Source organism: Poecilia reticulata, chromosome 8, assembly GCF_904066995.2.
Source record: "Poecilia reticulata chromosome 8, P_reticulata-male-v2, whole genome shotgun sequence".
Classification (NCBI taxonomy): Eukaryota; Metazoa; Chordata; class Actinopteri; order Cyprinodontiformes; family Poeciliidae; genus Poecilia; species Poecilia reticulata.
The window spans coordinates 10,323,394-10,350,064 of record NC_088837.1 but is presented as its reverse complement, the minus strand read 5'-3'; the positions used below and the strand labels follow the sequence as shown (position 1 = coordinate 10,350,064).

At 41.5% G+C, this 26,671-nt stretch overlaps 2 protein-coding genes across 2 annotated transcripts in view; both read right to left on the bottom strand.

The window, feature by feature from the left end:
* nherf1b (NHERF family PDZ scaffold protein 1b) overlaps nucleotides 1-6,936 on the bottom strand; it is a 27,828-nt gene extending 20,892 nt beyond the window's left edge. The window contains exon 1 of the mRNA XM_081609845.1: nucleotides 5,906-6,936. Coding sequence (XP_081465971.1) covers nucleotides 5,906-6,577 — 672 coding nt within the window. The 5' untranslated portion in view covers nucleotides 6,578-6,936. The remainder of the gene's footprint in view (nucleotides 1-5,905) is intronic.
* A 1,177-nt stretch (nucleotides 6,937-8,113) lies between these two features.
* LOC103469118 (ras-related protein Rab-37) lies at nucleotides 8,114-26,468 on the bottom strand. The gene is made up of 9 exons (XM_008416630.3): nucleotides 26,028-26,468; nucleotides 22,903-23,013; nucleotides 19,399-19,440; nucleotides 17,257-17,323; nucleotides 17,073-17,125; nucleotides 16,600-16,665; nucleotides 14,810-14,866; nucleotides 14,651-14,727; nucleotides 8,114-10,436 (listed from the first exon to the last, which is right to left on the bottom strand). The coding sequence occupies exons 1-9, from the start codon at nucleotides 26,136-26,138 to the stop codon at nucleotides 10,331-10,333; spliced, it is 690 nt and encodes a 229-aa protein (XP_008414852.1). The 5' UTR covers nucleotides 26,139-26,468; the 3' UTR covers nucleotides 8,114-10,330.
* Nucleotides 26,469-26,671: the final 203 nt, after the last annotated feature.

The following is a 26,671-nucleotide window of genomic DNA, read 5'->3' as shown; positions in this document are numbered from 1 at the left end:
AACAAATCTCTGCTTTATGGAGTAGCAAAAAGAAAAAAAAAAAGCTATAGCTAAATGAAAATAGGTTCTGTTTTTAAAATGTTAGGGGCCAAAGCAAACACGCAGATGAAGACACTCTGTCTAATCAACTTTATTTGTGAGGTACATTTCAGCAACAAGGCAGTTTAAATGCTTAACGCCATGAAAACGTCATACACTCACTAATTATAAAATAAGCGATAAGCATTGAATTTTGTCAGATGCCATCATCAAATAAAAAACCACCACATCAAATATGTTGATAAACGTTCCACGTAATGCTAATCAAAGCAGGTCACAGATGGGAAGACGGATAGAAGTAAATAAATTGCAAACATGCAAGAAACTTTATAAGAGGCTGCAAAAGATTAAGCTTTGGTTGGAGGTTCTCTTTCCACCAGTAGAGTCTGCAAGACCCAGAAATAACCGATATCCACAGATGCTTAGTCAAACCACTCAGTCTGACATGCCGTCAGAAGATCTACGGATGCATTTTTTTTTTCAAAATCTTTCTCTTTCTTACCGTTTATTCAATGTCACATGCGGTTTTTTATTTTTTCTTTAATTATGTAAAGCACCTTGAAATGCCTTGCTGCTGAAATGTGCTATACAAATAAAATGTGATTGATTGATTGATTGATTGAGGTGATTTTGACTCCTTAGACAAATACACACCACACTTTTCAGATTTTTTTCTGCTAAAGAAAATTGGCAACCAATGCAAGTTTTTTATTTAACTTTACATTAATGTGGTACACTGTGTTGGTCTATCAGACAAAAAAACTGATAGATTGAAAAATCTCAATCAGATACACACAATGCCACGGCGTATGAATACATTTGCAAAACACTTTGATGAAGAACCTTAATGTTGGAAAAAAAACCCAGAAATTTAAGAAACTGGAAACGTGTTTGGAAGCTTTAGACGGTTAAAATATTCCTCACATGAGTCACAGCTGTCCTACACAACCCGACAAAACCTCACATGAATGTAATCTCTAATGCTTTGGGCATAAAAATCTAAACTAAATCTCCTCTCACAAGCCGTTCTGCACAGGTTTCCAAATAAAGTGAGAGTAAAACTGTGTCAGGCGTGACTGGTGACACGTCGGTTCCAGGCTCTTTAATAAGCAGCTTTTATAGGAATCAGATTAGAGAGAAGAAATGGCAAACAGAGGGCACTTTGACACAAACTCAACCTCGTGTGTGTGTGTGTGTATGTGTGTGTGTGTGGCGTCTAGGAGCTGCAGAATTCCAAACACACACACAAAGACATAAACTTAGAAACGCCTCCCTGCTTTTGAGATTTCATCTAGACACAGCCAATTTCATCTGACACAAGTGCTCTTCCTCTTCTGTAATTACAGTTTAAAGACAAGCTTGTGAAAGCAGCCGGTGGTGAAGAGGGGAGCTTCCAAAATAACACATCACACCCCGTTTCTGCGATCTGAATCATAGGCACTGTTTCTTTTTTTTTGGAAATGGCTAAATTTGGTCCAAATGTACAATTTAAAATGCAACGTTGCTCATTTGGATGATTATTTATTTGCAAATGCTGCCACCAATGACTAAGAGAAAACACACGATTCAGCAGTCGTGAACTCATTGATTTTGCTTAAAACTACATAGTTAATCGTTTCTCTAACCCCGGTAGGTGCAACAACCGCCTTATCAGCTGCAAGTTACATAACAAACTAAATTTACTCACACCCGGTTTTTGTGAAACTGCTTTTCTGGAAGAAAAAAATAGTGCTGCACACAATACTTTGAAAACATTGTGTATTAAAGGCTGTACATAATACACCACCCTAAACAGGCAAAAAGGTGCGTTAACAAAAGTGTTGTCAATGAAGAATGTTTCTCTTTTTAATATTCAAGCTCTGTCAGAAATTAACTTTTGCAGTAAAAGATGTGAAAGTTACCTATTTTGTACCAACTCAGACTAATGTGAATGCCTGGATTCTCTAAAGGTTTGATTTTGTCTAAATATGCATTATTTCAGGGTAAAAGTTTTCATGTTTGGGTCCTTATTTTGCTCTCTTTGGCTCCATTGATGGTCTTCAGCATTAAATACTGCTCTTTTCTTGTTTTTAAAGGGAAATGCCAGCTGATTTGATTTATGTGGGGTTACCTTGAAAAACCAGTCAATATCTTGCAGGTATAAATTATTTATTGCAAGATCATTTACATCTACCATTAGTATTAAACCAGAAGCAACCATGATGCTGTATAACCTCTATTTGTGAGCATGTATTAATTCATTTTTTCAAATATTAACTAACTTTAGATGTTTAGTGATACACATTTTGAAGTTCTGACTTCAAATTAAATCCAACATTGTTTATGTTTCTCCAAAATAAGGCAAGTACCATTTTACTGCAGGTCAGACACTGACTGCTGATAAATTCTCTGCATAACTCCACTTCAAAAACATAAACTACCACTTTCAGATATCTACACTGTCTAAATCTTTTCATAATAATATGTGAATTACAGCATATTTTTGTCATCGTTAATTTCCTGGACTGTACCCAACAATCACCCCCTGCTCAGAATATCTCAGTTTCTGGGACGCTTTATGCTTTTTTTCCTTTGCAACCAATCATTTATTCTTGTGCTGCTAGAATATTTTGTTGCCTAGACACACGCCGATATAAATAAATTTGGCATGAGCATTCATAAAGTACCCTTATCTTTTAAGCATTTAAATAGTTAAATATTGTACTTGACTACATGATTCAACTTTTGCGTTCCAATTTCTATGTATTTTACCCTTATGCCCAATATTTTTAGTAATGGCGGAGGCTACATCCTCCAGGCACTTTCCTGCCTGATGACAGAGTAAAAATTTTACAGCGTGGTAAACAGAGCAATGACCTTTGGAACGGCCGATGTGCTTTGGTCTGTTTTTCCGCTCTGCAGTGACGATAGCGGACTCTGTTCTCCCGGGGCGAGCTGAACGTTTCTGACCCTTAATCACTGCTCATCCATTCTTTTCACACCTCCCTTCTTTTACACGTTCTCACTTCCACCTACCTCCGTCCTCGCGCACACTTTCACAAGGCCTGCAAGCACGTGTGCGCGCGTTCAACACGTCGTTGCCGTGGCAACCGCAAAGCTTTAGCCTCCTCAGCTTCCAGAGAGAGAGTACACACACAAAGTTCGGGCCGCGAAAAAATAAAATAAAAAAGTAAAAAGGTGAGATCAGAGAAACAGAGTTCGACTGCTGAACCGGAGCGGAGTGTGCCTGGGGTGTATGAGATCAGTGTGTGTGTGTTTCTCTCTCTCTCTCTCTCTCTCTATGTATGCATGTATGTGTGTATGTGTGTGTGTGTGTGTGTGTGTGCCACTGGCTGAGCGACAGGGCTTGGACACAGGAATGCCAGACAGGATGCAGGAAGAAAATTCCAGAAACAGTTGAGTTAACGCAACATGCGCCTCGAGGTGGCCTTGCAAAGCAGAGACGAGAGACTTGAAGGCGTCTCTAGAGTCTAATTTTCACCACGATGTGCTCCGATGTCGACGGAAAATCATCTTTAACGCAAAGAGAATTCCCAACTGGGTTTGCTGCTCAACATTATTTACTCAGGGTCTCATTTCTTTGGCTAGGTTGTGGCGATGGGAAGCTGCTGAATTAAAACCCCCAACGCTTGAAAATGACTTTGTTGGGGAGCGCCATTGTTTTTGCCTCGACGCTGCTTCCCCCTTAGGTTGCGTGCCAGACTCAAGTGAACTGCCGCAGCTCCATTAGGCCATCTGTGGAGAGTATCGGGAGTAAACACAAGAACAATTGCTGTGTATTCGTAGGACAAACAACATAACCCAGCAATGCTCAAGTGCGGAGCACAAACAAGCGTGGGCAGTTGCTATTTTCATGTGAGAAGGAGAGAGAGAGAGAGAGAGAGAGAGACAGAGAGAGGAAAAAAAATCTTTTAAATACCAGAAACATGAATCCAAATGGAACTGCCTGCACCGGAAAACCCAAAGCTGTCATTATATTGTTGTTATGAACTAAGACGAATGTAGAGCAGCAGGGGATTCTGCTTTTAAGATTCATTCAATAAACATAATTGCATTAAACTTAAAAAACAATGGTTGCTGTGTCTTTGTTTTTTTTTATGTTTTAAACATCTGGCAGGAGCGAAAAAGACATTCTCCAGTTCAACATAAAACAGCAGCTGACGTTTGCACCAATTTATCAGGTAGGGGATTTCTAAGAATGGTTTTAGTCATCACTTTAAAAAAGAAAAAAAATTCTAGTCCCATCAGGTTTTTGGATGCTTTTCTGAGAAAACACACACAACCTCACAGATTCACATTTTCTCTACAGTTTTATAGGGTGAGAAAAAAATAAGATGATTTCTCTGCAGGATATTAATGCAACTCTCATCACTGACGGATAAATGATACAAATGAGGGGAAACGGCAGATCTCCTCCTCCTGTATTTCATAAAAACAAGATCTTAAAAAAAAACTAACTCACATGCAGTCGTCTTTAGATTTCTCTATAATATCCGAGAAGATTGCAACATTCATGAATATATATTTTTTGGAAATTCATCAAGCAAAAAGAACAAAAAGCAAATCTACTTTTAAAAAAAATCAAAGCATCTTCTCAACAAGGTTGATTCCCAAGTGTCTTTATTCTTAACATTTTCCACGTTTTATCAGGCTCCTGCAGCACAGTGGGAACCGTTTAAGGTTCAGTTTGCAGAATATACAATAAAAGCAGCGTTAACGGGTTTAATTTAGCGTTTTTCTGCCTCTCTGAGGATGAGCGTTATTTGGACACAGACAGAAACAGCCTCCGGGGTAAACATCCAGCAAAGCTCAGCGAGGGGCCACAGCTGTCCTCGACTGGAGCGTCTTCTCAAGTGCTTCGAGTGAAACACAGCCTCACACACACGCACACACTCACAGAAAAGAAAAGAGGACAGAGACAAGTGGCTGAGGAAAAAAAATAAAAATTTCCCCCATAATGTTTAGCAGGCAAAGATGAAAGGGTGAAACAAAATCAAGTAAAGGGATTCATTGTGTGAAGATTAAATAAACAGAACCAAATTGTTCCCTGCTGTTTGGCGAAGTCGATTTGCTGTAGTCAGCAGAATCTGAAGTTTTGTTTTTTATTCTCCTTAACTTTACTCTGCTTGTTTTCATTTGACTTGACGATTAACCTAAATGTGTCAGAATCCAGAACATCTTTTATTTGCAGGCGATTCCTCTGTGAAATGGGAATATTTGTTGTATGAGTGTTGTATGGCTAACCACCCAGGGTGGCACATTCAGGGGGACACGAATACGATGAGCGTCATATGTATGTATATAAAAAAAATACAACTTGTCAAGTGGACCCAAATTGTTCATCACAGTTACCTATTGGCACCAAAGCTGACATCCGATTTGAAGATCTGAGCTCTTTACTCTTAAAGATTCCTTAAAGCACAATTTCAAGTTCATGAAACCTTTTTCTTAAGTTATGAAAAAAAAACATTCTCTAAGCTTTTGTACCAGCTAAGATTGAGATAGTGTTGATTACAAATCAGTAAAATCTGTTTATTTATAAGTTACTGTAAGGGAGTGGGTTCTTGTGGGGTGGGGTAGTGGGGGCTCAGAGGCATGCGGCTGCCCAAGGCATTGTTTAAGCAACAGCCGCCACTGTCTCAGAGGAGGCAGACTGACAGAGTGGGTCTCTGTTTCTCAGGAGGACGGAGTTTTCTCACCCTTTCTCCGCACCCCCACCTGACTCTTACTGGATGGACCAACCTGTCAGCTCTCATCAAAGCTTGATGATAATCAAGTCTTTGGAATCAGGCGTTTCCTAATTAAAGCAGCCAGCAGGTGGATGCTGTGACATGATGCAGGATGAACATTTTTGTATTCGACTCACCTTCTCGGAGCTGATGCTCAGCTTCTTCTCCACCCGTTGATGCACTTCTCCGTTCCTGTTCGGTACCACCGGGACCGGAGTGAGCTCCCTGGGTGTCTCCTCCTGTTCCTGTTCCTGCTCAGCCACCTCCACCTCCTCCTCATTTTCCACCTCTGCCACCTTCACATCCCCGTTTTCTGTCCCGTCTGCCTCCGCGTCCTCCTCCTCCACCACTACCTCCTTCTCCTTTTCCTCTACTACCTCCTTCTCCTTCTCCTCCTCTGCCTCCTTCTCCTCTTCCACCGCCACCTCCTCGCCTTCCTCCTCCTCCTCCTCCTCCTCTAGAGGTAAGGGGAGCCCCTCGGAGACGTACTCCTTCAGACACTTCAAGTTGTGCTTCTTCAGCAGCTGCTCCGTCTCCGGGTCCACCACTATGAGCTCCAGCGGGCCCGCGGTGGCTCGTATCCGGGACACGACCTGCTGGTGGCTCTCGCTCTCCACCTCGTCGCGGTTCACGAACACCAGCCGGTCTCCGGCGCGGAGCCCCGACGACTCGGCCGGGCTGTCGGGCTCCACCAGGCGGATGAACTGGCCCGTCTTCCCCTTCTCCCCGTGGAGGTGGAAGCCGTAGCCGTTGTCCCCCTTGTGCAGCGTGCAGAGCCGGGGGCGCAGATACTGGCTTTTGCTCGGCATGGTGAGCTTCTCTCTCCTGCCTTCACAGCGCGGCTCAACCTGTTGCTCCCTCTCGGTGGAAGTGACTGAGACTTCTCAGGATGCTGCTGGGGAGGGTGTGTTTGTTTTAGACTGAGCGGTATCCCTTAAAAACACCCGGCCCCCGTCCTGTCGGGGAGATAAGTCCGTGAGAGGGGCGGGGAGGGGGACAGAGAACCGAGCTGGTGAGTGTCCCACTCTCTACTCCTCACTTTCACACAAGTTACTGCGAGGACGCCTGGTTCAGTCCAACGATCAGAACTGAGTTTGATTAAACCCACTCAGCTGTAAAGGCGTTTCGCTGCTGCTGCAGAAGTGGAAAAGCCACTGAGGAAGAGGGAGGTGCGTTCACGGAACAGCCCAGCTGCTGCTTTATGTGAAAGAGGAGGAGGAGGAGGAGGAGGGGGGGGGGGTGGATGAGTACAAACCGAGGCTATCCAGAAACAGTAGCGGTTCATGCATGAATGGCGCCCAGGGCGAGCCCTTCCTTTTCCGCCCTATTTATAAAATACAAACGTGTTTATAATTTAGTCAAGGTGTCACTAGACAACGCAGCAGATGAGTATCCATCTATGGCTGCTTTTGTTTGTTTTTTTCTTTTGTCAAGCCATGAAACTCTTCCCTATAATATATTCAGCATATTAAATTTCCTTCACCTAATGGACGAATTATACACATGTTTACAGAGATTAAATAATCTGTTTGAAAATGGAGCCCATCACTAAATCTACCAAATATAAGTTTTTTTTAAAGTTTATAAAAACACCATTAGTTGAAAACTTGGGATTCAGCACACAATTAACAGAGATGATGCTTTTTCAAGCCAGTGTGGGGTTTAATGATTTTTTTTAATTTTTTTATTTAAAACCCTGAGATGAAAGTTTGAGTGTCTGTGTGTTTTGGTAACCATTCAGAAATATCCAGTCACATTAGAGTGATTCAGAAAGGGTCATTTCTGGGAGGTGGTACATAGTGAGTTTCTCCACTTGTTCTCCTTTCAGATAGAGCTTCAGTGCTGTTTTCTTGTGCTTATCAACTGATTCCTTTTTTTTTTTTTACAGAAAAGAACAAAGAAATGCACAAACTAATTCCTGCATCTGCAGAGTGACTCATGCTATGGATGGATATGAGGGGGCGAGGTGGGCAGCCGAGTACAGGTGTCACAGAGAATCACACGCGTGTACTCCACCCACTGCAACTTCAAAAACAGGAAAAAAGAAAAGCAAAAAAAGTAACACACTGCTAGCAAAAACACCACAATTAAAAAAAAAAGCATCCTTTTAAATTACTTTTACTATTAATTTCAGATTCAACATTTTTTATTATCTGTCCTGCGGTAGTAAATTTTTATTTATTGCACAGAGGAGAATGAACAGGGAGCTGCTGCCACACTGTGGCTCATTAACCTCAACACACCCTGCCGTTCAGGGCGGACCCAGTGTTTCACCAGCACACACACACTTACACACACACACAAAGCAGCACAGACAAGACCGACTTCAATAAGGCAACATCACATACATTACAAAATATACTTTTTATATCTTTCGTACGATAACAAAGCACTTTAATGGCACTTTGTGATCACTGTGACGCCTCCGAGGAGGGAGAGACAACCAAACATTCAAAATGAACAGAGTACAAAGTAATACAGAATGTGGCGCATCAACAAATACAGCTTGGCACAGCCTCAACAACAACATCCATCATTAGAAGAGACACAATAATGCTTGGAGGGGCGTGTAGGACTCTATGAGTATGGGTTTTTTTTTATTATTCATATGAGATGAAACTACAGCACCAGTAAGATGTTTGTATGCTCTTAGAAATCTATGAAAGTCCCAGTAAGCTTTCACTTTTAAGGATTTCTTTGAAACTGTTCTTCCAGAATCGACCGACAGTGCAACATATAACTTAAGGTGGAATATCTGAATGCTCTTCAAAGCAGAATAAGTACAGTTCACTTAAATTGATCGGTTTACTGACACTGACCCAGTTTTTTGGTGTGTGTTTGAGATCATTGTCCTGTTGGATCACAAGTTGTGCCCGGGTTTTAAACCACTTGATCCAAATTCATTAGGACGTTAATAAACAACCCAGGGAACACGGAGGCTTGAGGGCATCACTCTTCATGAGGCCTTTAGACTTTCAGCACCGTTTCAGATTTATAGTCAGATGGGGCAAAAATTGAGGTCACTCAGGCGCTTTCACTGTTTGGTACACTTGAAGCAGACCAGAGTTCGTTTCATTGGATGGTTTGATGCCTTCGGAGAGAGACTAGTGTGGACCAAGAAGGTGAACAACAAAACACAAAAACATCAGTCTCAGTTTACTTGCAAATTGACCCTGTGGGGCTCCCTTACTCTATGAATGCAACCAGGCAATCCAGTGAACAAAATGGAGGAAATTACAAGATTTTTAACTTGAGTCCAGGGAATAATTACGGAGGACTAAGCCCAAACTCCTCAACTTTACTTAAAAGTCAACAACTAGATGGTCGAATATTAGTAACAGTTTGGCGTTCAAACAAGACATCGATCCAACACTCACGATAAAACTGGATTTTAAATGGATAAAGCTGGCTATTATGAATATTCCTGAATTATCTTCACCTAAAGAAGTAGCTCTACACTGTTGAAAATGTACAGTTGTGTCCCTATGCTGGGTTTGCCCTGAGAAACCAACCAATTTAACTGAATTGTGCTCGTTCTGCTATGAAAAGAAGACATATGTTAAGCCAGAATTATACAGGAAGCTTATTCATGGTGCTTAGGAATATTTAACCACTAAAACTAGCATTTTCTAGAAACCAATAACTTAATTGTATTGAAAGATTATTGTAGACTAAAATTTGACACCATCAAACTTAAGTCTTCCTCAGTGTTGAATGATCAATTCGACGCCCTGTGAGTTGGAGAACGACTGTAAATTAAACTTCCGTTTCTTTTCTGGAAAAATCATTGAAGTTTAATGCTGGAAAAGCGGCACACGTAGAAAAAAGGACATTTAAAAATATCATTAAATGCTTAAATAAATGTGACATTAACATCCATGAAGTTGCAACTGGAACGGTACACCTACAGCATCTCGATATGAACGTACAGACAGACACGAGGTTGGTAATTACCCTCAAAATATTGGCTTTATTCTACCTAACAGCAGTACAGATGTGAACAGATGTAGACCATTTAGCTACAACCTGACTGAGCTCTCGACTGAAGATGGAGACTGTAAGGCCAGAAGGATGGGGTTCAGTTCACACAGAGAGAAAAAAGTAAAAAATAAAATAAAATGCTATATCCACATCAACAGTCGCTTTGATGGTCCATGAAAACCTGCCGCTTGTCAAGGGAGTCCCTGCAGACGGGTATAGCATTTCAGATTGTTACTCCTGATTTGTACTCTGATACAACTGTCACCACAAAGACCACGAACGATTCTACACATTACACAAACTATTTAAATTCACATTTCAGCAAAGGGATGGCAGTAAGTCCAGATTCGCTTCCACTCAGCCAAAAGCTCTGCGCAGAAGAACATCCGCCTCTCGGGAGGGGTTGTGTGTGTTGGGGGGGGGGGGGGGGTTTGCTTGGATTGGCTTTTCATAAGAGAGAGCTGACATTTTATCTTTATTCTTTTTACCTTGACCCCATCTTCAATCCCTCCCTCCCTCCCTCCCTCCATCCATCCTTTCTCTACCCTTTATCCGTCTCTCTGCGTGGCGTTCGGCTTCTGCTACCCGAGCCTGCAGCAGCCAGACTTGTGCTTCTGAGATTCGATGTAGTCGTGAAGCTTGAACTTGGGCTCATTTGGCAGCTGCGTTGCTCTGTGCTTCAGCTCCCTGACAGAGAAAAGGATAAGGAGAAAGGGAGGGAGGGAGGGAGGCAGAGACAGGAAGTTAGAAGCAGAGGGGGTGGATGTGTGGGATGGAGCACAGACAGGGCGAACAAATCAAGAACATAAAAAAGAAGGAGGGGAGAAAGGAGAGCAGAAGCATTGAGATTTGATCAAAATGTCTCTGGTGGAATATCGTTTATCACAGCTTGTGCTTCAAACTGACATCACACGGAGACGACACGTCGCCTACATTTAAGCCCAAAGGCGGATTTTTGCATACAATAAACTATAAACTCTGTCGAATCACAATCTAATGAAGCCCCACTGGAGACGAAGCTCTTGGTGTGGAATGATTCTCGTCTCTTATGCCAAACAAAAAAGTCGTCGCCAAACAAGTCGGTTCGAAACGCACGCTGTGCGACTGGCACATTACGGGATTGGTTGCTGTTGCAAGGAGAGGTGAAGTTAGCGCTCCTGAGACAGTATCTATGGTGACCAGGGGGCTTGCAGAATCGGCTGCTCTTTCTTCATTATAGATATTGGAAATTATCCGTTTATTTTTCCTGTAAGTGTAGTAGATGGTTTTCTTTTTACTACTCTACCACATTTTCTTTTACATTTTAATTTCGCTGTGCAGTGAGAGCCTTTTTCACCTCATCCTCCAGTAACATGCAGATGAATCAAACATCTCCCAGCTGTAATAAAATGATGACTCACTGATTACTTTCATGGCCTTCAGTTGTGAACAAAAACTAAAAACCAGACTCCACTTCTTGACTCCTTTGTCTGAGACTCAGACGCAGATAAAACACCAAATTGCTGATACTGTCTGCGTAATTAAAGACCACGCTTAAACGCAAACAACATTTTCTGATTTAGGTCTGTTAGGATTACCAAAATTACTTACAATTTTTAAGTAGTTTTGTAAAAGTCAGAAAGGTTCGCTCGTTAGTATTTGGTAGAGTTGCATTTTGGCATGCCATATGTTTAGAATGCTTCTCCAAAGTGCTTTGCTGGAATTTGGCCCATTCCTCCAGTGTGAACTGGTGACTGAGTCAGATTAATACGTCGTATTTCCCATACATACCTTTTCAGTCCCACCCAAAATGTTTCCCTGAGAAAATATTGATATCAAGACTTTAAGATGGCCACTCTAAGATGTTATCCTTACACCACTCTGCAAGTAATTTGGCAGCATGTATAGAGTTTTATTTATTGGCTGAGATGTCACTTCAATATTCGTTCTTCATCAGCTTTGGGAAGACACCAACACAACATGATGCTGCCATTGCCCTGTATTTCACAGCTCTGCAGGCTCACAAGCTCCTCTAAAGCTTCTTCAAGAAGGAGTTCATCTTTTTTTTTTTTATTAAATGAGCTACAACAGCATTTAATTTCCTTTTGGGATTAATCAAAAATTTCAAACTGAATTGTATTGAATTGAATTCCTGAGCAGGATGATAGTTGGACATTTTGATTCTGTGTTCATACTTGCACACATTTGTTTCAGTGGATGAATGAGACAACTTTAGGCATCTGGAAATTGTAGCAAAGGGTGAACCAGATTTGTGGAGGTTCACATTTTCTTTCCGATTTCTTTTATATTTCTCCATAATGCCGAAAAAAGAAAACACTTTGTGTTGCCTTAAAAACATCCAAAGCTGAGCTTCCAAGTGCTTAAAGATGTAGTAATCTTAGTGTACGCAAACCTCTGATTTACAGAAAAAAGTAATTCATTGGGGATTTAGAAATAAATATTTATCGTAACACTAACCGACCTAAAACTTAAATGAGGTTCAATCTGATCGAACCTCATTGTCAAACAATGAGGAAAAAAATGGTTGTGTTTTTACACCAGCAGGTTGATTTTACAAAGGAGCTGCTGCACTGTAAACTGAACCTTATGGTTTCAAACTATTTATAAAAATGAAAGATAGATATAATATGCCCATGCTTGCCTCGTGAGATTCATTAGATACAGTCAAAAACAATATTCTTCTACAGAGTCTTGAACACGTCCCCTGGATCAGGACAACTGGACTACGCCGGTTTGAATCACATTTGACAGATTGCGGTTTTGTCTTGTTATAGAAAAATCTGACTCACACACCAGAGTAACAGTGTTGTGATGAAGCATCTGCTCCTTACACATTTCTTCTCCTTCTGTTTTTTTTTGTCACGCTCAGATGTAAAAAAAAAAAAAAAAAGATTAAACAACCTTTTAATATCAGACAATAACCAGAGTAAAACTAAATTATAGTTTTAAAGTAATGAAGAGAAAATAGTTTTTAAATAATTTAATACATTTTTAAATAGGTAATCTCATAAATTAATTAGTATATAATAAATATACAAATATTAGTAATGTTATATATTAATATTTATATAACATTAATTCTTAGCATTATGCAAAATGTATTTGCCCTCTTGCTGAATTACTGATTGATCGCGTATTTGGAATGGTGAATTAAATGTTAAAAGAATCTAAGCTCTGCATATCAAACATGTTACTGTCTTTGCTGATCTGCATTTTATTGCCAAGATTTAAAAAATGTTTTCTAAATAAATAAATATTTCAAAACGAATCACCGTCTTTCTTAGCCGTCTATGTTGTTTGATGAAGCAAATAAAAAAAACCCAGCAATAAATCTCCATTTTTATTGGTCTGAATGACATTTCCAAACTGAACATGCTGTTATGCAGCAAGAGCGACCTGGCTTGTAAAAGGAAAAGCGAAGAAAAAAAGAAATTATTTCTTGCCATTCAGTTTGAAGGACATCCACAGAAGGAATAGAAATTACACCATAAAACGTCTGACACCAGGTGGGAGTTCTCAAACAAACCCAATCCCATTAACAGGAGACAACAGCAGCCGACACCAAATTAGCTGAGAACCATTACGCTGGATTAGACGACGCCGGAGTCAGACGGGGACGAGGCGGCGTCCGTGCACAAAATGCAACGACGAGGATCCCCGAGAGGAACAGAACAAGGTCAGCTCAGAGAAGGTCGGCTGCGAGCACGAGCGAGATTAAAATACAAACCCGCTAAATGCGAAACATGGTCGTCTGACCCGCGTGAAAAATGATTCTCCGTCAATTTAAATTTCATTTTCCCACCAGAATGAGCAGTGAAAGGTGCAAAACGTAGTGCAATCTGTTGGTAGATTAACTTTGTGACCGTGGGTTATGCTGTCGTTCGGAGCTAATGGGGCTTTTGAAGTGAGAAATGTTTCATCTGGTAATAATAAAACAATTTAAAGTCGCCTCAGTGATATACTTTTAATAGAACTTTAAACAGGGTAAGTACCAAACAACCTGATTACCTAATCTCGTAGGATGTCAACATTTTATTTCTCACAGGGGTTTTCTGACACCCTGAACAATTGACTAAATAAAAATAAATACAAACAAAAATTTTACATTTGTAGAACATTTAGCAGTAGATTAGCCCACTGGCGTATCGGATATGCGTGGAGACGAATGGAGAAGTCTGGACGGGTTAAGTTGCATCGACACATCTGACAAATGATCCGCTGTAACTCAGAATGCTGAAAAGTTTGATGCAGTTTCTCAACTGACAGGACAAACTCTCACTTAGTAGAAATGTGGCACATAGACAGAAAGCCACTGAAACGTCCACTTTGCAGTTTACCACAAGCGATGTAAGAAACCCAGAAACTTTGTGTTGCACCTTCACAAAATCTCCTAAAAATACGTTAAGATTTTTTTTGCCGAGGTGTAAATAAATGTAAGGAAGATCAGACGCTGCTGTAATATAATATAGTGTGATGCATTTGAGGGACAGCTTGCAGCAGAAAAACTCAAGAACAGTAGAAACAAGCTGCGTAAGGCTTATTACTTTTATTTGATTGTTAAGTGTCTTATCTGAAACTGTTTGCAACTTTAAAAGCAGCCGAGTCGGCAAACGGTGATATTAATCTCCGACTTAGACTTGAAGTCGCACCGCCTGAATAAATCCTCTCACGTTTTTGACGTCATGAATTTTAATGCCTCAATTTCGGACGGAAAGTTTGTTGTCACCACTTGATGGCAGCACAGCAAGCTGATCAAAAAGAAGCGCATAATCACTCTTTCAGCAATCACTGAACAAAAGGACAAAATGAGAAACTTAAAGGAAAGATCGAGCAAATCTGCTCTTCCATCAGAAATGACACTTTAAAGCCAAGACGTTTTTGCGGTAGGATTGAGGACTTACTTTGCTATTGCGAGAAAAGCCAGCTCCACGTTGACCCCAGTCTTCGCACTGGTCTCCATAAACGGCACTCCGTATTCCTAAAACGGAAAAAACATTAGGAGAGCACCGGCGGAGTGTTTTCCATGTGGATGTAAGCACTTAGAGGACATCCTTCATTACCTTGGCCAGCTTCTCTCCTTCCTCCATCTTCACCACCCTCTCTGCAGCCATGTCTGACTGTGTGTGAGAGAGAGAGAGAGAAACATGTCAGAGGGTCACAGATTCACCAGAAAATTTGCCACAGTGATGCACCGCCCTGTCAGCCTGCTTATCTGGCTGCCAGGCTGCCTGAGCCGCGGCTCCATCAGGAATGATGGGATGTCAGCAGCTCCACCCCCAGCAGAAGAGCAGGGCTCGCACAGACCGCCGCCGCCGCCAGTCCTGCTGCTTTCACAGCAAATGATCTGAGCTGCTGCTACGTGACACCCACGACCCTTTGATGAGTCCTCTCTGAACCACCAGAGGGAGCTTTTTGGATAAATTAGCAGTGACTGCCGGTTGAGATGAGGGAAAGGATTTTTCCGTCTTTAAAGTGCTTTTTTTTTTTTTTTTTTTTTTCCTGCTCTGGGCAGAAGTTATCACAGAGGTTTAAAGCAAAAGGGGAAAACGCTGAGGGGGCAAGTTACAGAGTCCGTTATGAAGCCATGTCTGTGTTTTTTAATCACACTTTAATCCGTGATGTCAGACAAAGATAACCTGCTTGGATTAAAGAAAGGAGTTTTGAAAACAGTGGTTGTATTTATTAAGGGAAAAATCCAATCCAAACTAACGTGGCCCTTTGTGAAAAAGAAATTGTTTCGATGGTTGTGCCATCCTTCAATGAATCGACTTCCATCAAGTGTTTGTGATGGTCCTTTACCTCGCAGTGGAGGAATCACAGGCCACTTCTCTTGGCATTAAGAGATTTCATTTGTCCACATCTTGAGCACCAGTATTTTGCTTAATCTCCCGCCTCAACATTTCTATCAGATTCAAATCCAGACTTTCACTAGGCCAATCCAAAGCCTTTCTCTTCGAAAGTGATGAAGGGTTATGAGCTACCTAACCCCAAAATCCTGACTGATCTGTGTCCTGGTGTCCAAGCGTGAGCGAATGAAACGCTTTGAGTCGTTAGCAAGAACAGAAAAGCATCTTATGAGTTTAAACCATTTACTGTTGAGGTTTCTTAAACAATTGGATGGACTTGTTGACGTGTTTTGGATGATTGTCTTGCAACATAACCCAAGAAGCCTTAAGCTTTGCTGACAAACTTCTGTCCTCTCTTTGAGGTTTTTACTGACAGGTAAGGTCAGCAACTCTGACCTTACCTGAGGCAGATGACGCCTGCAGTGGATAGGATGTTGCCGTGGGTTTTTAATGACTTCCTTAACGAGTCGTCGATCCGCTCATGGAGTAACTTTGGAAGAGGAGCTTCACCACTTGGACACAATTTGGTTCAATTTGTTTAGTAACCCTATGTAGATTTCTGTTCATTTATTTCTCATTTGTTCCTAAATTCCTTTATATTGGGGCATGGTGTGTTGCTTTTAGAGTAATCAGGCATGTGTGTGGTGAGTGAAATATGTTTTAATCCCTTAATAAATGAAATTATCCTTGAAAACAGTTTTTGTATTTACTCTGATTATTTTTGTCTGACGTAAACTTGCGTGTTATGAAATGCTTTGTCACATAATTGCATTATTGAGGACACATTTCCCATGTTTTCCATGTTTGTGTTGGAACAAGCAAACCACAGTTTGCCTTTAGGCATTCGTGTCACACTGGAAAAATGTTCCACCTTTTAAGGCGTTCACATGTCTGCCCGAATGTGATAAGAGTGTGTTAAAACTGCGCTAAAGAAACCAATATCCTTCCCATCGTCTAGAAAACACACACACACGCACATAAAAAGAAAACGAAGCTTTGCTCACCTTGTTGCCGAGCAACATGATGACCACATCCTTCTGGGCATAGTCGAATATTTCAGTCAGCCAAGCCTTCAAAAAGTACAGAAAGAAGAGGAGATGTAACCAAAACAAACAAGGACCACTTGAAGAATGCGCCTTCTTCTTCTTCTTCTTCTTCTTGTTTTCCTCGCTCTTCTCCTGAGCTGCGCTGCATTGTGAGCGCGCTCTTATCAATCATGCCAACACTGAGTCATTCTTATCCTTGAGCGCTTTTATTGCTTTTCATTACTGAAACTGGGGAGCGTGTAGCCAGGCAGACGACAGCGTCGCCTCATTTCTAAATAGGTCTGAGAGGAAAAGTTACAGGCCCAGGTGGGGCTTTTGCATGTGGAGAGGCGGAATCGTTCAGCGTGAGATTTAGGAGCAGGAGGGGGAGAAATAAAAAATGAACAGAGAGGGAAGGGTGATAAGGAAAGGATGTGGAAGGGGCATCTTACCCTGATGTTGTCAAATGATGGCTTGTTGGTGATATCATAAAGTAGAAGTAACGCTGCAAAAGAATAAGAAGAGGACAGCAGATTTTACCGTCAGTGCCTTCATTCATGCGTGAATTTTGGCTGCTCCATCACCGACACGCTCACGCTCGGCGTGGAGAAGTGGAACATAAACAGCAAAGGTTACCCTGGGCATCTCTGTAGTAGGCGTGCGTTACACTGCGGAATCTCTCCTGACCAGCTGTGTCCCAGATCTGCAGAACAAGCGGCACAATTACACAGCATCCGACACGGAAAGACCTCCCAGCTAATCCCAACCAGCCCAGGGACGAAGCATCACCATGGAATATTAATGATCTACAAGCGCAGTGTAAAGAAAGCGCAGATCATAGTCTGAGGAGACCTTTTTTTTTTTACTAAATGTAATCTGATATGCACACTGCAGAGTAGAAATACCATATAAAGGGATTCTTAACTTTGGCGCAGTGCTTGGCAGAAGTTTTCATACCTCTTGATTTTTTTTTTGTTTTTCAAATTATTACCACAAGCCTCAGCAGTCTTTGTGTTTGGAAAGATTCTCAATTAAATTTCAGTCTGAACTTTGACTAGACCATTTTAAAATAAGAATATTCTTTAATTTAAGCCATCTGACGACTCTGGAACACAAAACATGTAACACCCCAATAGTTTGTAATTCCTAATATCTGACGTTTTATTTATAGATGTATTTTCTTTTCACCATCTAATATTTTTGGTTTATGTCCCATGTTTTCAAGTGGGAAAAAAAACATATGCCACTAAATAACATCATTTAAGGTGAAATTGAACTTGAAAGTAAAAGCAGAAGACAAATATGTTGCAATACATCAAATATGTCTGGCAAATAAAAAAGGATTTTCTGCCAAGTTAATAATTATTCTCAAATTAAAGGTTTGATTTCTAAAAATGTAGTTTGTGAGATTCTGCTTCTGCAATAGAAGATCATTTGTTTTATGGTTTTCAGATCAAAAGTGAACTTCATCCTGAAATATTAATGCTTTCTGAATGTTTCAGGAAGAGGCATTCTGGCTGACTGAAATCAAATAAACATTTATTCCTTAATCTGTTTTCAGAATAGGTGGTAAGCCCTTAACCACCATGGCCGCCTGACAAAAAAACAAAAACACATGAAATATGCAAACCACAGCAGAATAAAAAAACTGTAAACTCTAAACCTTTGGTTGGAAATCGAACAAATGAATGAAAGTGACTGAACTGTAGTCGTTCATACATTTTTGAGTCTTCCTCAATTACCTGATAGATTTTTACAAAGATTATTGATATTAGTGTTTCATAAAGCTGAAGAAATTATAAAACTACTCAAAACAGAAGTTTAATAAATACAACTGTTTTAAATATAACTTTTAAACACAGTGCCCTTCCTCTTCATTGGCAGACAAGATAAAAATGCAGCTTTCATAACATTAACATGATCCCAGACTTAAAATGTCAGAAATGTCCGCTTTTATTCCAACTTTATTTTTTTTAAAACAGCATGTTAATAGATATATATTTTTTCCAAAAGCACAGCTGTTATAAATACAAATATCACCATTTAATGGTAAAATGAACGTACCTAAAGTATTTAAAGCTTTCCAAAAATAAACTTTACATTGTGCATTAAGGAGTAATTAGTGATTTATCACTTCTAGTTTCACTTTGGCATAAATAAGGAGAAACTACAGAGGCCAATTTCCTGAAAATTTCTTCAAAATAGGAAATAAAAGAGAACATTCCATTCAAATGATCAGATTATTCACAAGACATGAAATTCAGCCTTAATAGTAATTAAAAAGTGAAAAAAAAATCTATGAGGAAAAGGCCTTTATGCTAAAGTGTGGAGGATTCATTTCATTACATTCTGCTTCCCTGTCCGTCTAAAATGATAACACAGACTTCTTAAATCTCACTTTCCTTTTCTGTTCTCGGGGCTAAATTTACTGTCAGAGTCTATTTATTACCAGAGCAGCTACTATGTCATGTGAAAAAGGTGTGGAAGAGAAACTGATGATTTACAGGAGCTACTGAAGGGAGTCTAATTTTGTCACCTCCCACTCAGTGTTGAATGAATGGGTCATGATGAAAGGGGGTGGGGGGGTAGTGTGCGCCTTAGGTGGAATGGATTAAAAATGGCAGCCGGGCGAACCAATTTAAAGCACGTTTCACACTGACGTGTTTATTTAGCTCCTGCGACACCCTGCTTGGACGAGTGTTCAGCTTAGGTCACAAATCTATCAGCGAGATGAGCTGATAGGGTCTGAAAGGTGCAAAAAGATAACAGCGCTCTCACCTGCAGCTTGACTTTCAGGTTGTCAACATCCACCACTTTATTCTGTGGAAACAAGAGGGAGCGGGAGTGAAAGACAATCCGGCATATGTTTGGAAAATGGCACGGAAGCGGCTGACAAGCGTTTTTGCGGGGCGGGCTAAAAAAGCGCAGCGACTCAGCGTGCGGCAGGAGAGACAAGGCGGCTAAAAGTGGCTTTGAATGCTGGCAGAGAAAGTAATTTGCAACACCCACACAATAACAAGGTCCCGGGATTAGACTTAATTACAGCAGAGTGAGAAAGGCGGCTGGCAGCATAACAACGGACTCCCCCGTTAATTTCCTGCAGCCCTGTGGGGGTGCCCTCTGATTTCCTGCAGACCCAAGGCAAGTCTGGAAACGTGTACGACCCCCAAAGTGTTGTGGACGGGCGCTCTGAGAAGAGCGGAGATACTCTTGAGCATGAGGATTTCGTACTGCTGTACAGCGCTATGTAAATGTATTCGCACCCCTTGTGATTTTTCAGGTTTCGTTTCATCCCAAACACAAACCTCGATGCGTTCTGTTGAGGTTTGATGGAATAGACCAACACAAAGCAGCCTGTGGTTTTCACTGTTAATGCAAGATGTTTAAAAACCAAAAAAAGAAAAAGTATGGACTTTAACTAGGCCACATGAGCTGGATGGTGAACTTCTGTCCCGGCCTCAAATCTTTTAAAGCATCTAAAAATGTTATTTTTCCAGGATCTTCCTGTATTTCCCTTTAAGCATCTTCCCAGTCACCAGTTTCACTGTGGACCTGACGTACCCACCGTGATGGTGGCTTTCTGTCACATAGAGTTTTGGATGCAGGCAAACAGGCCCCAAATCTGGGTGTAGTGTTGCACTCAGACCTCAACCTTCAGAGGTCTAACCTTTTAACTGTCTTCATGTGAAAGGACATTAATCCTTTCGAGGATTAAAGGTCTAATGTCCCAACTGGATCTAGAGAAACTCATGCATGCGTTCGTCTTTAGTCGCATTGATTACTGCAATAGTGTCTTCACAGGTGAGCCTACAGCTGAACCAGAACGTTGCTGCTCGGGTTCTGACTAAAACTAGGAAGACAGAGCACAACAAGGTGGGTTCTAAAGTCCTTAGACTTTAAAATACTTCTGTTAGTTTATAAATCACTGAACGGCTTAGAACCAAAGTACATCATAGAGCAGGAGTCACTGTGTCAACCTTTCAGACGACTCTGGTTTTCTGGTTCAAGTCTGCTCTGCTTTCCCCATTACCAGAATCAAACACGGGAAAGCAGCATTCAGTTTCTATGCCACAAATCTCCAATAAACTAAACCTCCAAAAATGATGACGCACCAATTCATTTAAATCAAGACTACAAACCCACCAGATTAGACTTGCCTGATTAATAACTAGAACATCATAAATTTGTCCGTCTTTCCACCCGTCATCGTTCTCTCTTGCTCTTTTTCTTGTCGTTTTATTTTCCTTTTAATCACAGAAAGCACTTTGTGTTGCTGAAAAGGTGTCATACAGAAACAGAACTTCCTTTCCTGCAGCTCCTCTAGAGTCACCAACAGAGTGTGGATTGCCGTGTTTGTCTTTTCCACATTTGCTCAGAGCTTGCGATGTCGCTTCATAACCCGACTCTTCTTTAACTTTCTCCCTGACCTGCCTGCTGTGCTCCTTTGCTCTTCCTGATGTTGTTTGTTCTCTGTTGTTCTCCAGCAAGCCCCTGAGGTGTTCGGAGAACAGCTGCATCCTTTTACTAATTAGATGAATTCTGATGGCATCGCTTTGAACTGGATTTCATTTAGCCATCTCAGATTAAAACAGGTTTTTATGTGATTTTTATGTGCAAGAATTAAAAAAAACAAAAAACACATGCATTCTTTTTCTTTGACTTCACAATTAGATTTTAACTGGTGTTGGTCTACCGCAGAAAATCTTGCAAACAAAAAAAAAAAAGTGATATAGCTCAAAGGGTGTGAATTCTTTGTGCGGCGCTGTAAATGCACCACGGTTTAGGTGCAAAAGAGCTCAGTGCTTTCTCTTGGTCGTCATGACCTCCAAACCGGTCGCAACCAAGAAGCAAAGTAAAAACCACAACAGAAAAAAAAAAAAAATTGCTTACAAGAAGGAAGTGAGGCAAAAAAAAATGCACTTCCTGGAGCACCTTATCAGTGACAGGTCATGACTAACAGCCCACACACACAAAAAAAAGCCAAACATCCACTTGCTCAACAAGGAAACGCAGCAACAAACTACCTCAATGACGACGTTGAGGCTAAGTGTTGCGCGCCGAGCCGTCGGCGACAGCGAGCACCGCCACCAGCTGAAGCCTCAGCCTTGGCAGAGGGAACACGCTTCAACCCTTGCATTAGTTGCCATGGGTTTCCTTTTTCCTTTTCTTTTTTCCCTCTCCCCCCCCAATTATGACGTGAAAGCAGCCTGCATGCTGAGAAACTGCTACAAGGAAGCAGGCCTAAAATAGACCGGCATGTAAAAGCTGCCAGCCTTGCCTGCCTAACCATGCAAAGAGGACATCCTCAACATATTGACTCAACTGTTTATCTCAAATTGCTTTGTTACCAAGCAGCTTCGGAGGCCTGCTTGTGAACGAGCATGGAGACAGAAAGGTAATTACACCCCTCAGCCACTTTTTCTCAATGAACGGTATCGAATAATTATGGTTTTTAATGAATGTAAGCCAGCATCCTTTCCGTCGTCGGAGCGTCTCAGCGGAAACTTGTTGCTTTTGTACAAGCAAAAGTGTCATTTTGAGGCATTTAAAAAATAAAAATAAAAAAAAACCTGTCAGACACGGACAATGTTCTTTTGTGTCCGCTGAGAGACTAAGCATCACTTTGGCTAATGCAACACACTTTCCTCTCAGACCAAACACCCCTATACTTGACTTGCCATCACTGCGCATGTTTTTCTTTTGACAGGAGGCGAAGCAAAGCTCGAGGCCCAGGCGCCCATTTGTTTGTTGTTTTTTTTTTCTTTCCCCACTCTTGCACAGACGAGGATGAGGCACAGTAGTCATTTGCTTGAAATCCACCACCAGCCGCTGCCTTTGTTCGCATGTGTGGCGTGTCTCTTTGTGCAACAGATGCGTGTGACGAGGTAGGAGCTCATCCGACAGCAGGGTGACTCCTCCAGGGCCGAGCTGAGCCACGGCCAATCTTTCCAGGAGACAGAGACGTGGGCAGGCATCTGCCAAGACATTTACGAAGCCGTCCAAAGCTCCTAGCAGCACAAGTGGTCTGTGAACTTGACTGATTGGCGAGAGGATTTGTACATTTGGTGCTATCATCGCAGAGTGACGAAGCATTCCGCGTGGAAACAGGCGCTAATTGGGCCGATGGCACTCCTGCCAGGGGGATCACTTGTTTTTGTTGATTTCATTAAAGAAAAAGAAATTACCTCATTAAACTAATAAGTGTAAGTGCACACACACACACACACACACACACAAAGAATAACAAGATGGTTCACACAAGTCAGATGTATCGTTTCTCACCCTAAAGTCTATTCCGACGGTGGCTATAAAGTTTCCTCCCAGAAATGCGCCGTCTTTAAAGCGCACCAAAACGCACGTCTTCCCCACCGCAGAGTCTCCGAGCAGCATCACCTAGAGACACCCGGCCAGCAGAGGAGAAGGGTCACAGGTCACATCTGGTCAGTGGAACGAATGTTACGACACCAGGTTCAAATTATTTAAACAGAATGTACAGCAACTGTGAACAAACTAAATTGCACAAGTTGGTTTATAATGTTTGGGAGCAGGCATGGGTCGGTTACTAGGGTCAAATTATATCAGCGCCTTAAGTAGAGATGCACCGATCAATAGATCAAAGTTTGAAATCAATCAATTTTTCCTTATATGGCTCTGAAAGGTTAAATACTGAAAATTTTTGATTGTTCTCCCCTAGCTATTAAATAAATATAAACAAAAAACTCACTATTTTCGGTGGAGATGCAATGATCAATCACTCAGATCCATCAGCCAACGGCATGCACTTTGATGCAAGTTTAAGGAATAAAATCTGATAAAGCTCAGGAACCTGCACCGAGAGGCATTCCCATTCCTTCCGTCAGATTAAAGCTCTTTTAAAAACCATGCTGCAGCATTTAAGTACAATAACCCCAGAAAAAAACTGATCTGAATCAGCAGGTTTAACCCAAAAGAAAAGCAAACACAGGGAAACCCTGACTCATGCAACTTTAATATTTATCAGCTCTTTACAAAACTTAAAAAATGGGCATCAAAGAGCATGCAGAGCTAGAAGTCTGAATGATGGGAGTGTATTTAACAAGAAAAAAAAATATTTTCATTAGTTAGCCTATTAGCTCAGTAAATTGACAAGATTTCATCTGTGGTTAATTGATTGGTGTCAGGCAAAAATATCTGTACTTTCAGTTAGGAATCAAGTAGATGTAGCAACTTTCTACAATATTCTCTTTTATTCCTTAAAGTTCTTAGAATAAAATAAGTAGACGGTGGCCAGTGAGGCGATTACAGAAAACTGGAAATCAATATTAGCCAGTTAAAGGCCTGATTGGTGCATACCTAGTTCTTAAAAGTTACGTTTCATGAAAAAGCGTCAGAAAGTTGCACAAGCTGCCAATTGTCTGACTTCAAAGTCCTGCAGGATTTGAAGACATCGCAGTTTGTGTTTAGGATTTCTTGCTGCAATCGAAACACCCAGAAAGATTTGACAGTTATCAGTTCATCAGTGAACAAACAGCAAGCAATTAGTTTCAATTTTAGGTCATCTTTGGTCAGGAGAGCCGTCGGTGTCACACTGAACGACCTCAGATCACAGATTCCAGCTCACAACCAGAGATTTAATTATGGAAACTATGAAAAACATCTACAGACGTGGAGTGCCAACCACTGGAGTGTTTTATGACAAAAAGTGACCAGCTGCATGTCCATTCATCAGTCAGCTGCAGGCTATACGTGCAGATAGCTCGACTAATTAACCATTTTAAACAGGAATTAAATTTCAAGAATTTTAATGCCGACACTCCCCACAGCTCAACTAATATTAACATCCGTGTTTAAGTGACTTTGTAGTAAACAACATAAACATTTTTATAGTTTACAATTATAAGATAATATCAATCAACGTTTACACTAAATGAAAAGGTGGAGAAAACACTTCTGAAATATATTTTCTGAAATATTTGAGCCACATAGGCTGAATAATGGGCAACAGATTTGCCTGTGTGCAGGTGACATATTGACATAAATATGTCTGATCTGAACAATTTCATTTAGGTTCTGATTGTATGGGCTTCCCTGTCCCATACAATCAGCTTTCCACAGGATGATGCTGCCACCACCGAGCTTCAATGGATGGATGGTGTGTTCAGGGTGACGTCCACCACACACAGCATTCTGGTATGGAGAAAATGATAAACTCCTTTTACATGTTTGCTGTGTCGATCTGAAAGGGGAATTCTTATGACTTTCTATCAAGAATTACTTTAGTTATGCCTCTTTTGCGTTGAGGTGAGCCGTGAAGTGCACAACTAGCTTCCTCAAAGTTACCGTGACATCTCTGGGTATACAGCCATATATGACCTAATACCAGTTTGCACACGTCGGTGGTTTTAGCTGAGCACAAGTAGTTTCCAAACCAGAAATTCATGCGGTCAGCCTGAGCGGTATCCGCTTGGGCCAAACATGTTTGTTAGATCTATTCAACAAGATCTAACAAGCATGTTAGCGAGCTAGCTACTACAAAAGAAGTTTATGCAGCCGCTTTTTGCTGATTTACATGTCAAATTTTAAATATAAGGTATGACAAATTTCGTTTTGCGCAATTATCATACATGTGTTAGCCTAAATAAGAAATACATTTGTAAACCTGACTTGATTGAGAATTCTAGTACTCTTGGGCTCCCCCTGTCGGTTTGGAGGGCAGCTGTTTGTTTATGCCTTGCGCAGGCTTTGATTACTTCATAAAGACCCGAACAGCAAAAAATAAGTACTTTTTAGACCATTTTTGCTTCTGTCTGAGAGTAAAAATTCAAGTAAAAATAAATCAGCACGCAAATGTCACAACGAATATGTTGTGCTATTTCAGCAGCGGTAGGAATAAAGCTTTTTCAATACGTGTTTTTAAATATGAGTGTCATCGTGCAGTGAGAATCGCACACCGACCCATGCCCACAAACCGAGAATAGAGAAAATGATCGTTGCCAACTCTGCATTTACAGCATGCATCGCTCTCTCTCTCTCTCTCTCGCTCCAAAAACCAATCAACAATAATTGCAACAGCAGGACGAGCAATTATGCAATCATTTCAGTTGCATTTGATTAAAAATATTACACGTCAGATGAGAGATGCGAAAAAAACAAGATCACCCACTTGTCTGCTCGAGTCTCCGAGCAAATATTCAGGAGAGAAGCAACAAGTACACCCTTGGTAAATATTTGAATCAGTAAGATTTCCCAACCATCTGCTGGCTGACTTGGTGTCAACGAAGGCAATAATAACACAAGGGAAACCAAATCAGCTGGTAGTTTAAGGTCCCCAGCACTAGTGCACATTCTCCTAATGCCCGTTTATTGCGGCGTCTACACCCAGAAAAGAACATGCAGAAAAACGACACACTTAAAACGGAAATACACACCTTGAAGGCAACATCATAGTACTCGTTAATAGAGGCGCATCTCTCCAACACATATTTTGACGTGCCGTTTTTAGCCTGCTTGTCCGTCAACGACGTCTTTCGCGCGGACATGGCACTACCAGGGAGATCCGGAGCAGCAGCAGCTTGTGTACCTCCAAGACGCGTCCGAGGAAGAGGAAGAGGCGCGCGGTGTCAAGAGAGCGATCAGTCCCGGGCTGCGCCGACCTCCAGCCCCTCTGCTCGCATAGTAATGTACAGTATACAGTACACTTCCTGCAGGGGCGGCGAGATGGGAGAAAGGGAGAAGCGGGGAAGATCACACCTGAACAGTGTTTCGAAACACGGAGGCGCACGGCGGAGAAACTTGCGCGGCGGGCGAGCTGAGGCGGCGGCGAGTCTGCATCCAGCAGTCAAGAGAGCGGTAATGACAAGCAGGCGGAAACATTGCTCTGCTTTGGCGAAGCGGCGCCGCGCGGCGCATCCTGGCGTGGGCAGATAATTAGAGCTGTGGCCACAGATGCGCTGAACGACGTCGACAGGTTCGCTTATTTGCGCCGCGTCTCTCCCTCCTGATTTATTCATTTATTTATTTTTTTGTTATTGTTGACGCGGAGCTGAGGAGGAGAGAGGGGTCAGACTCATCC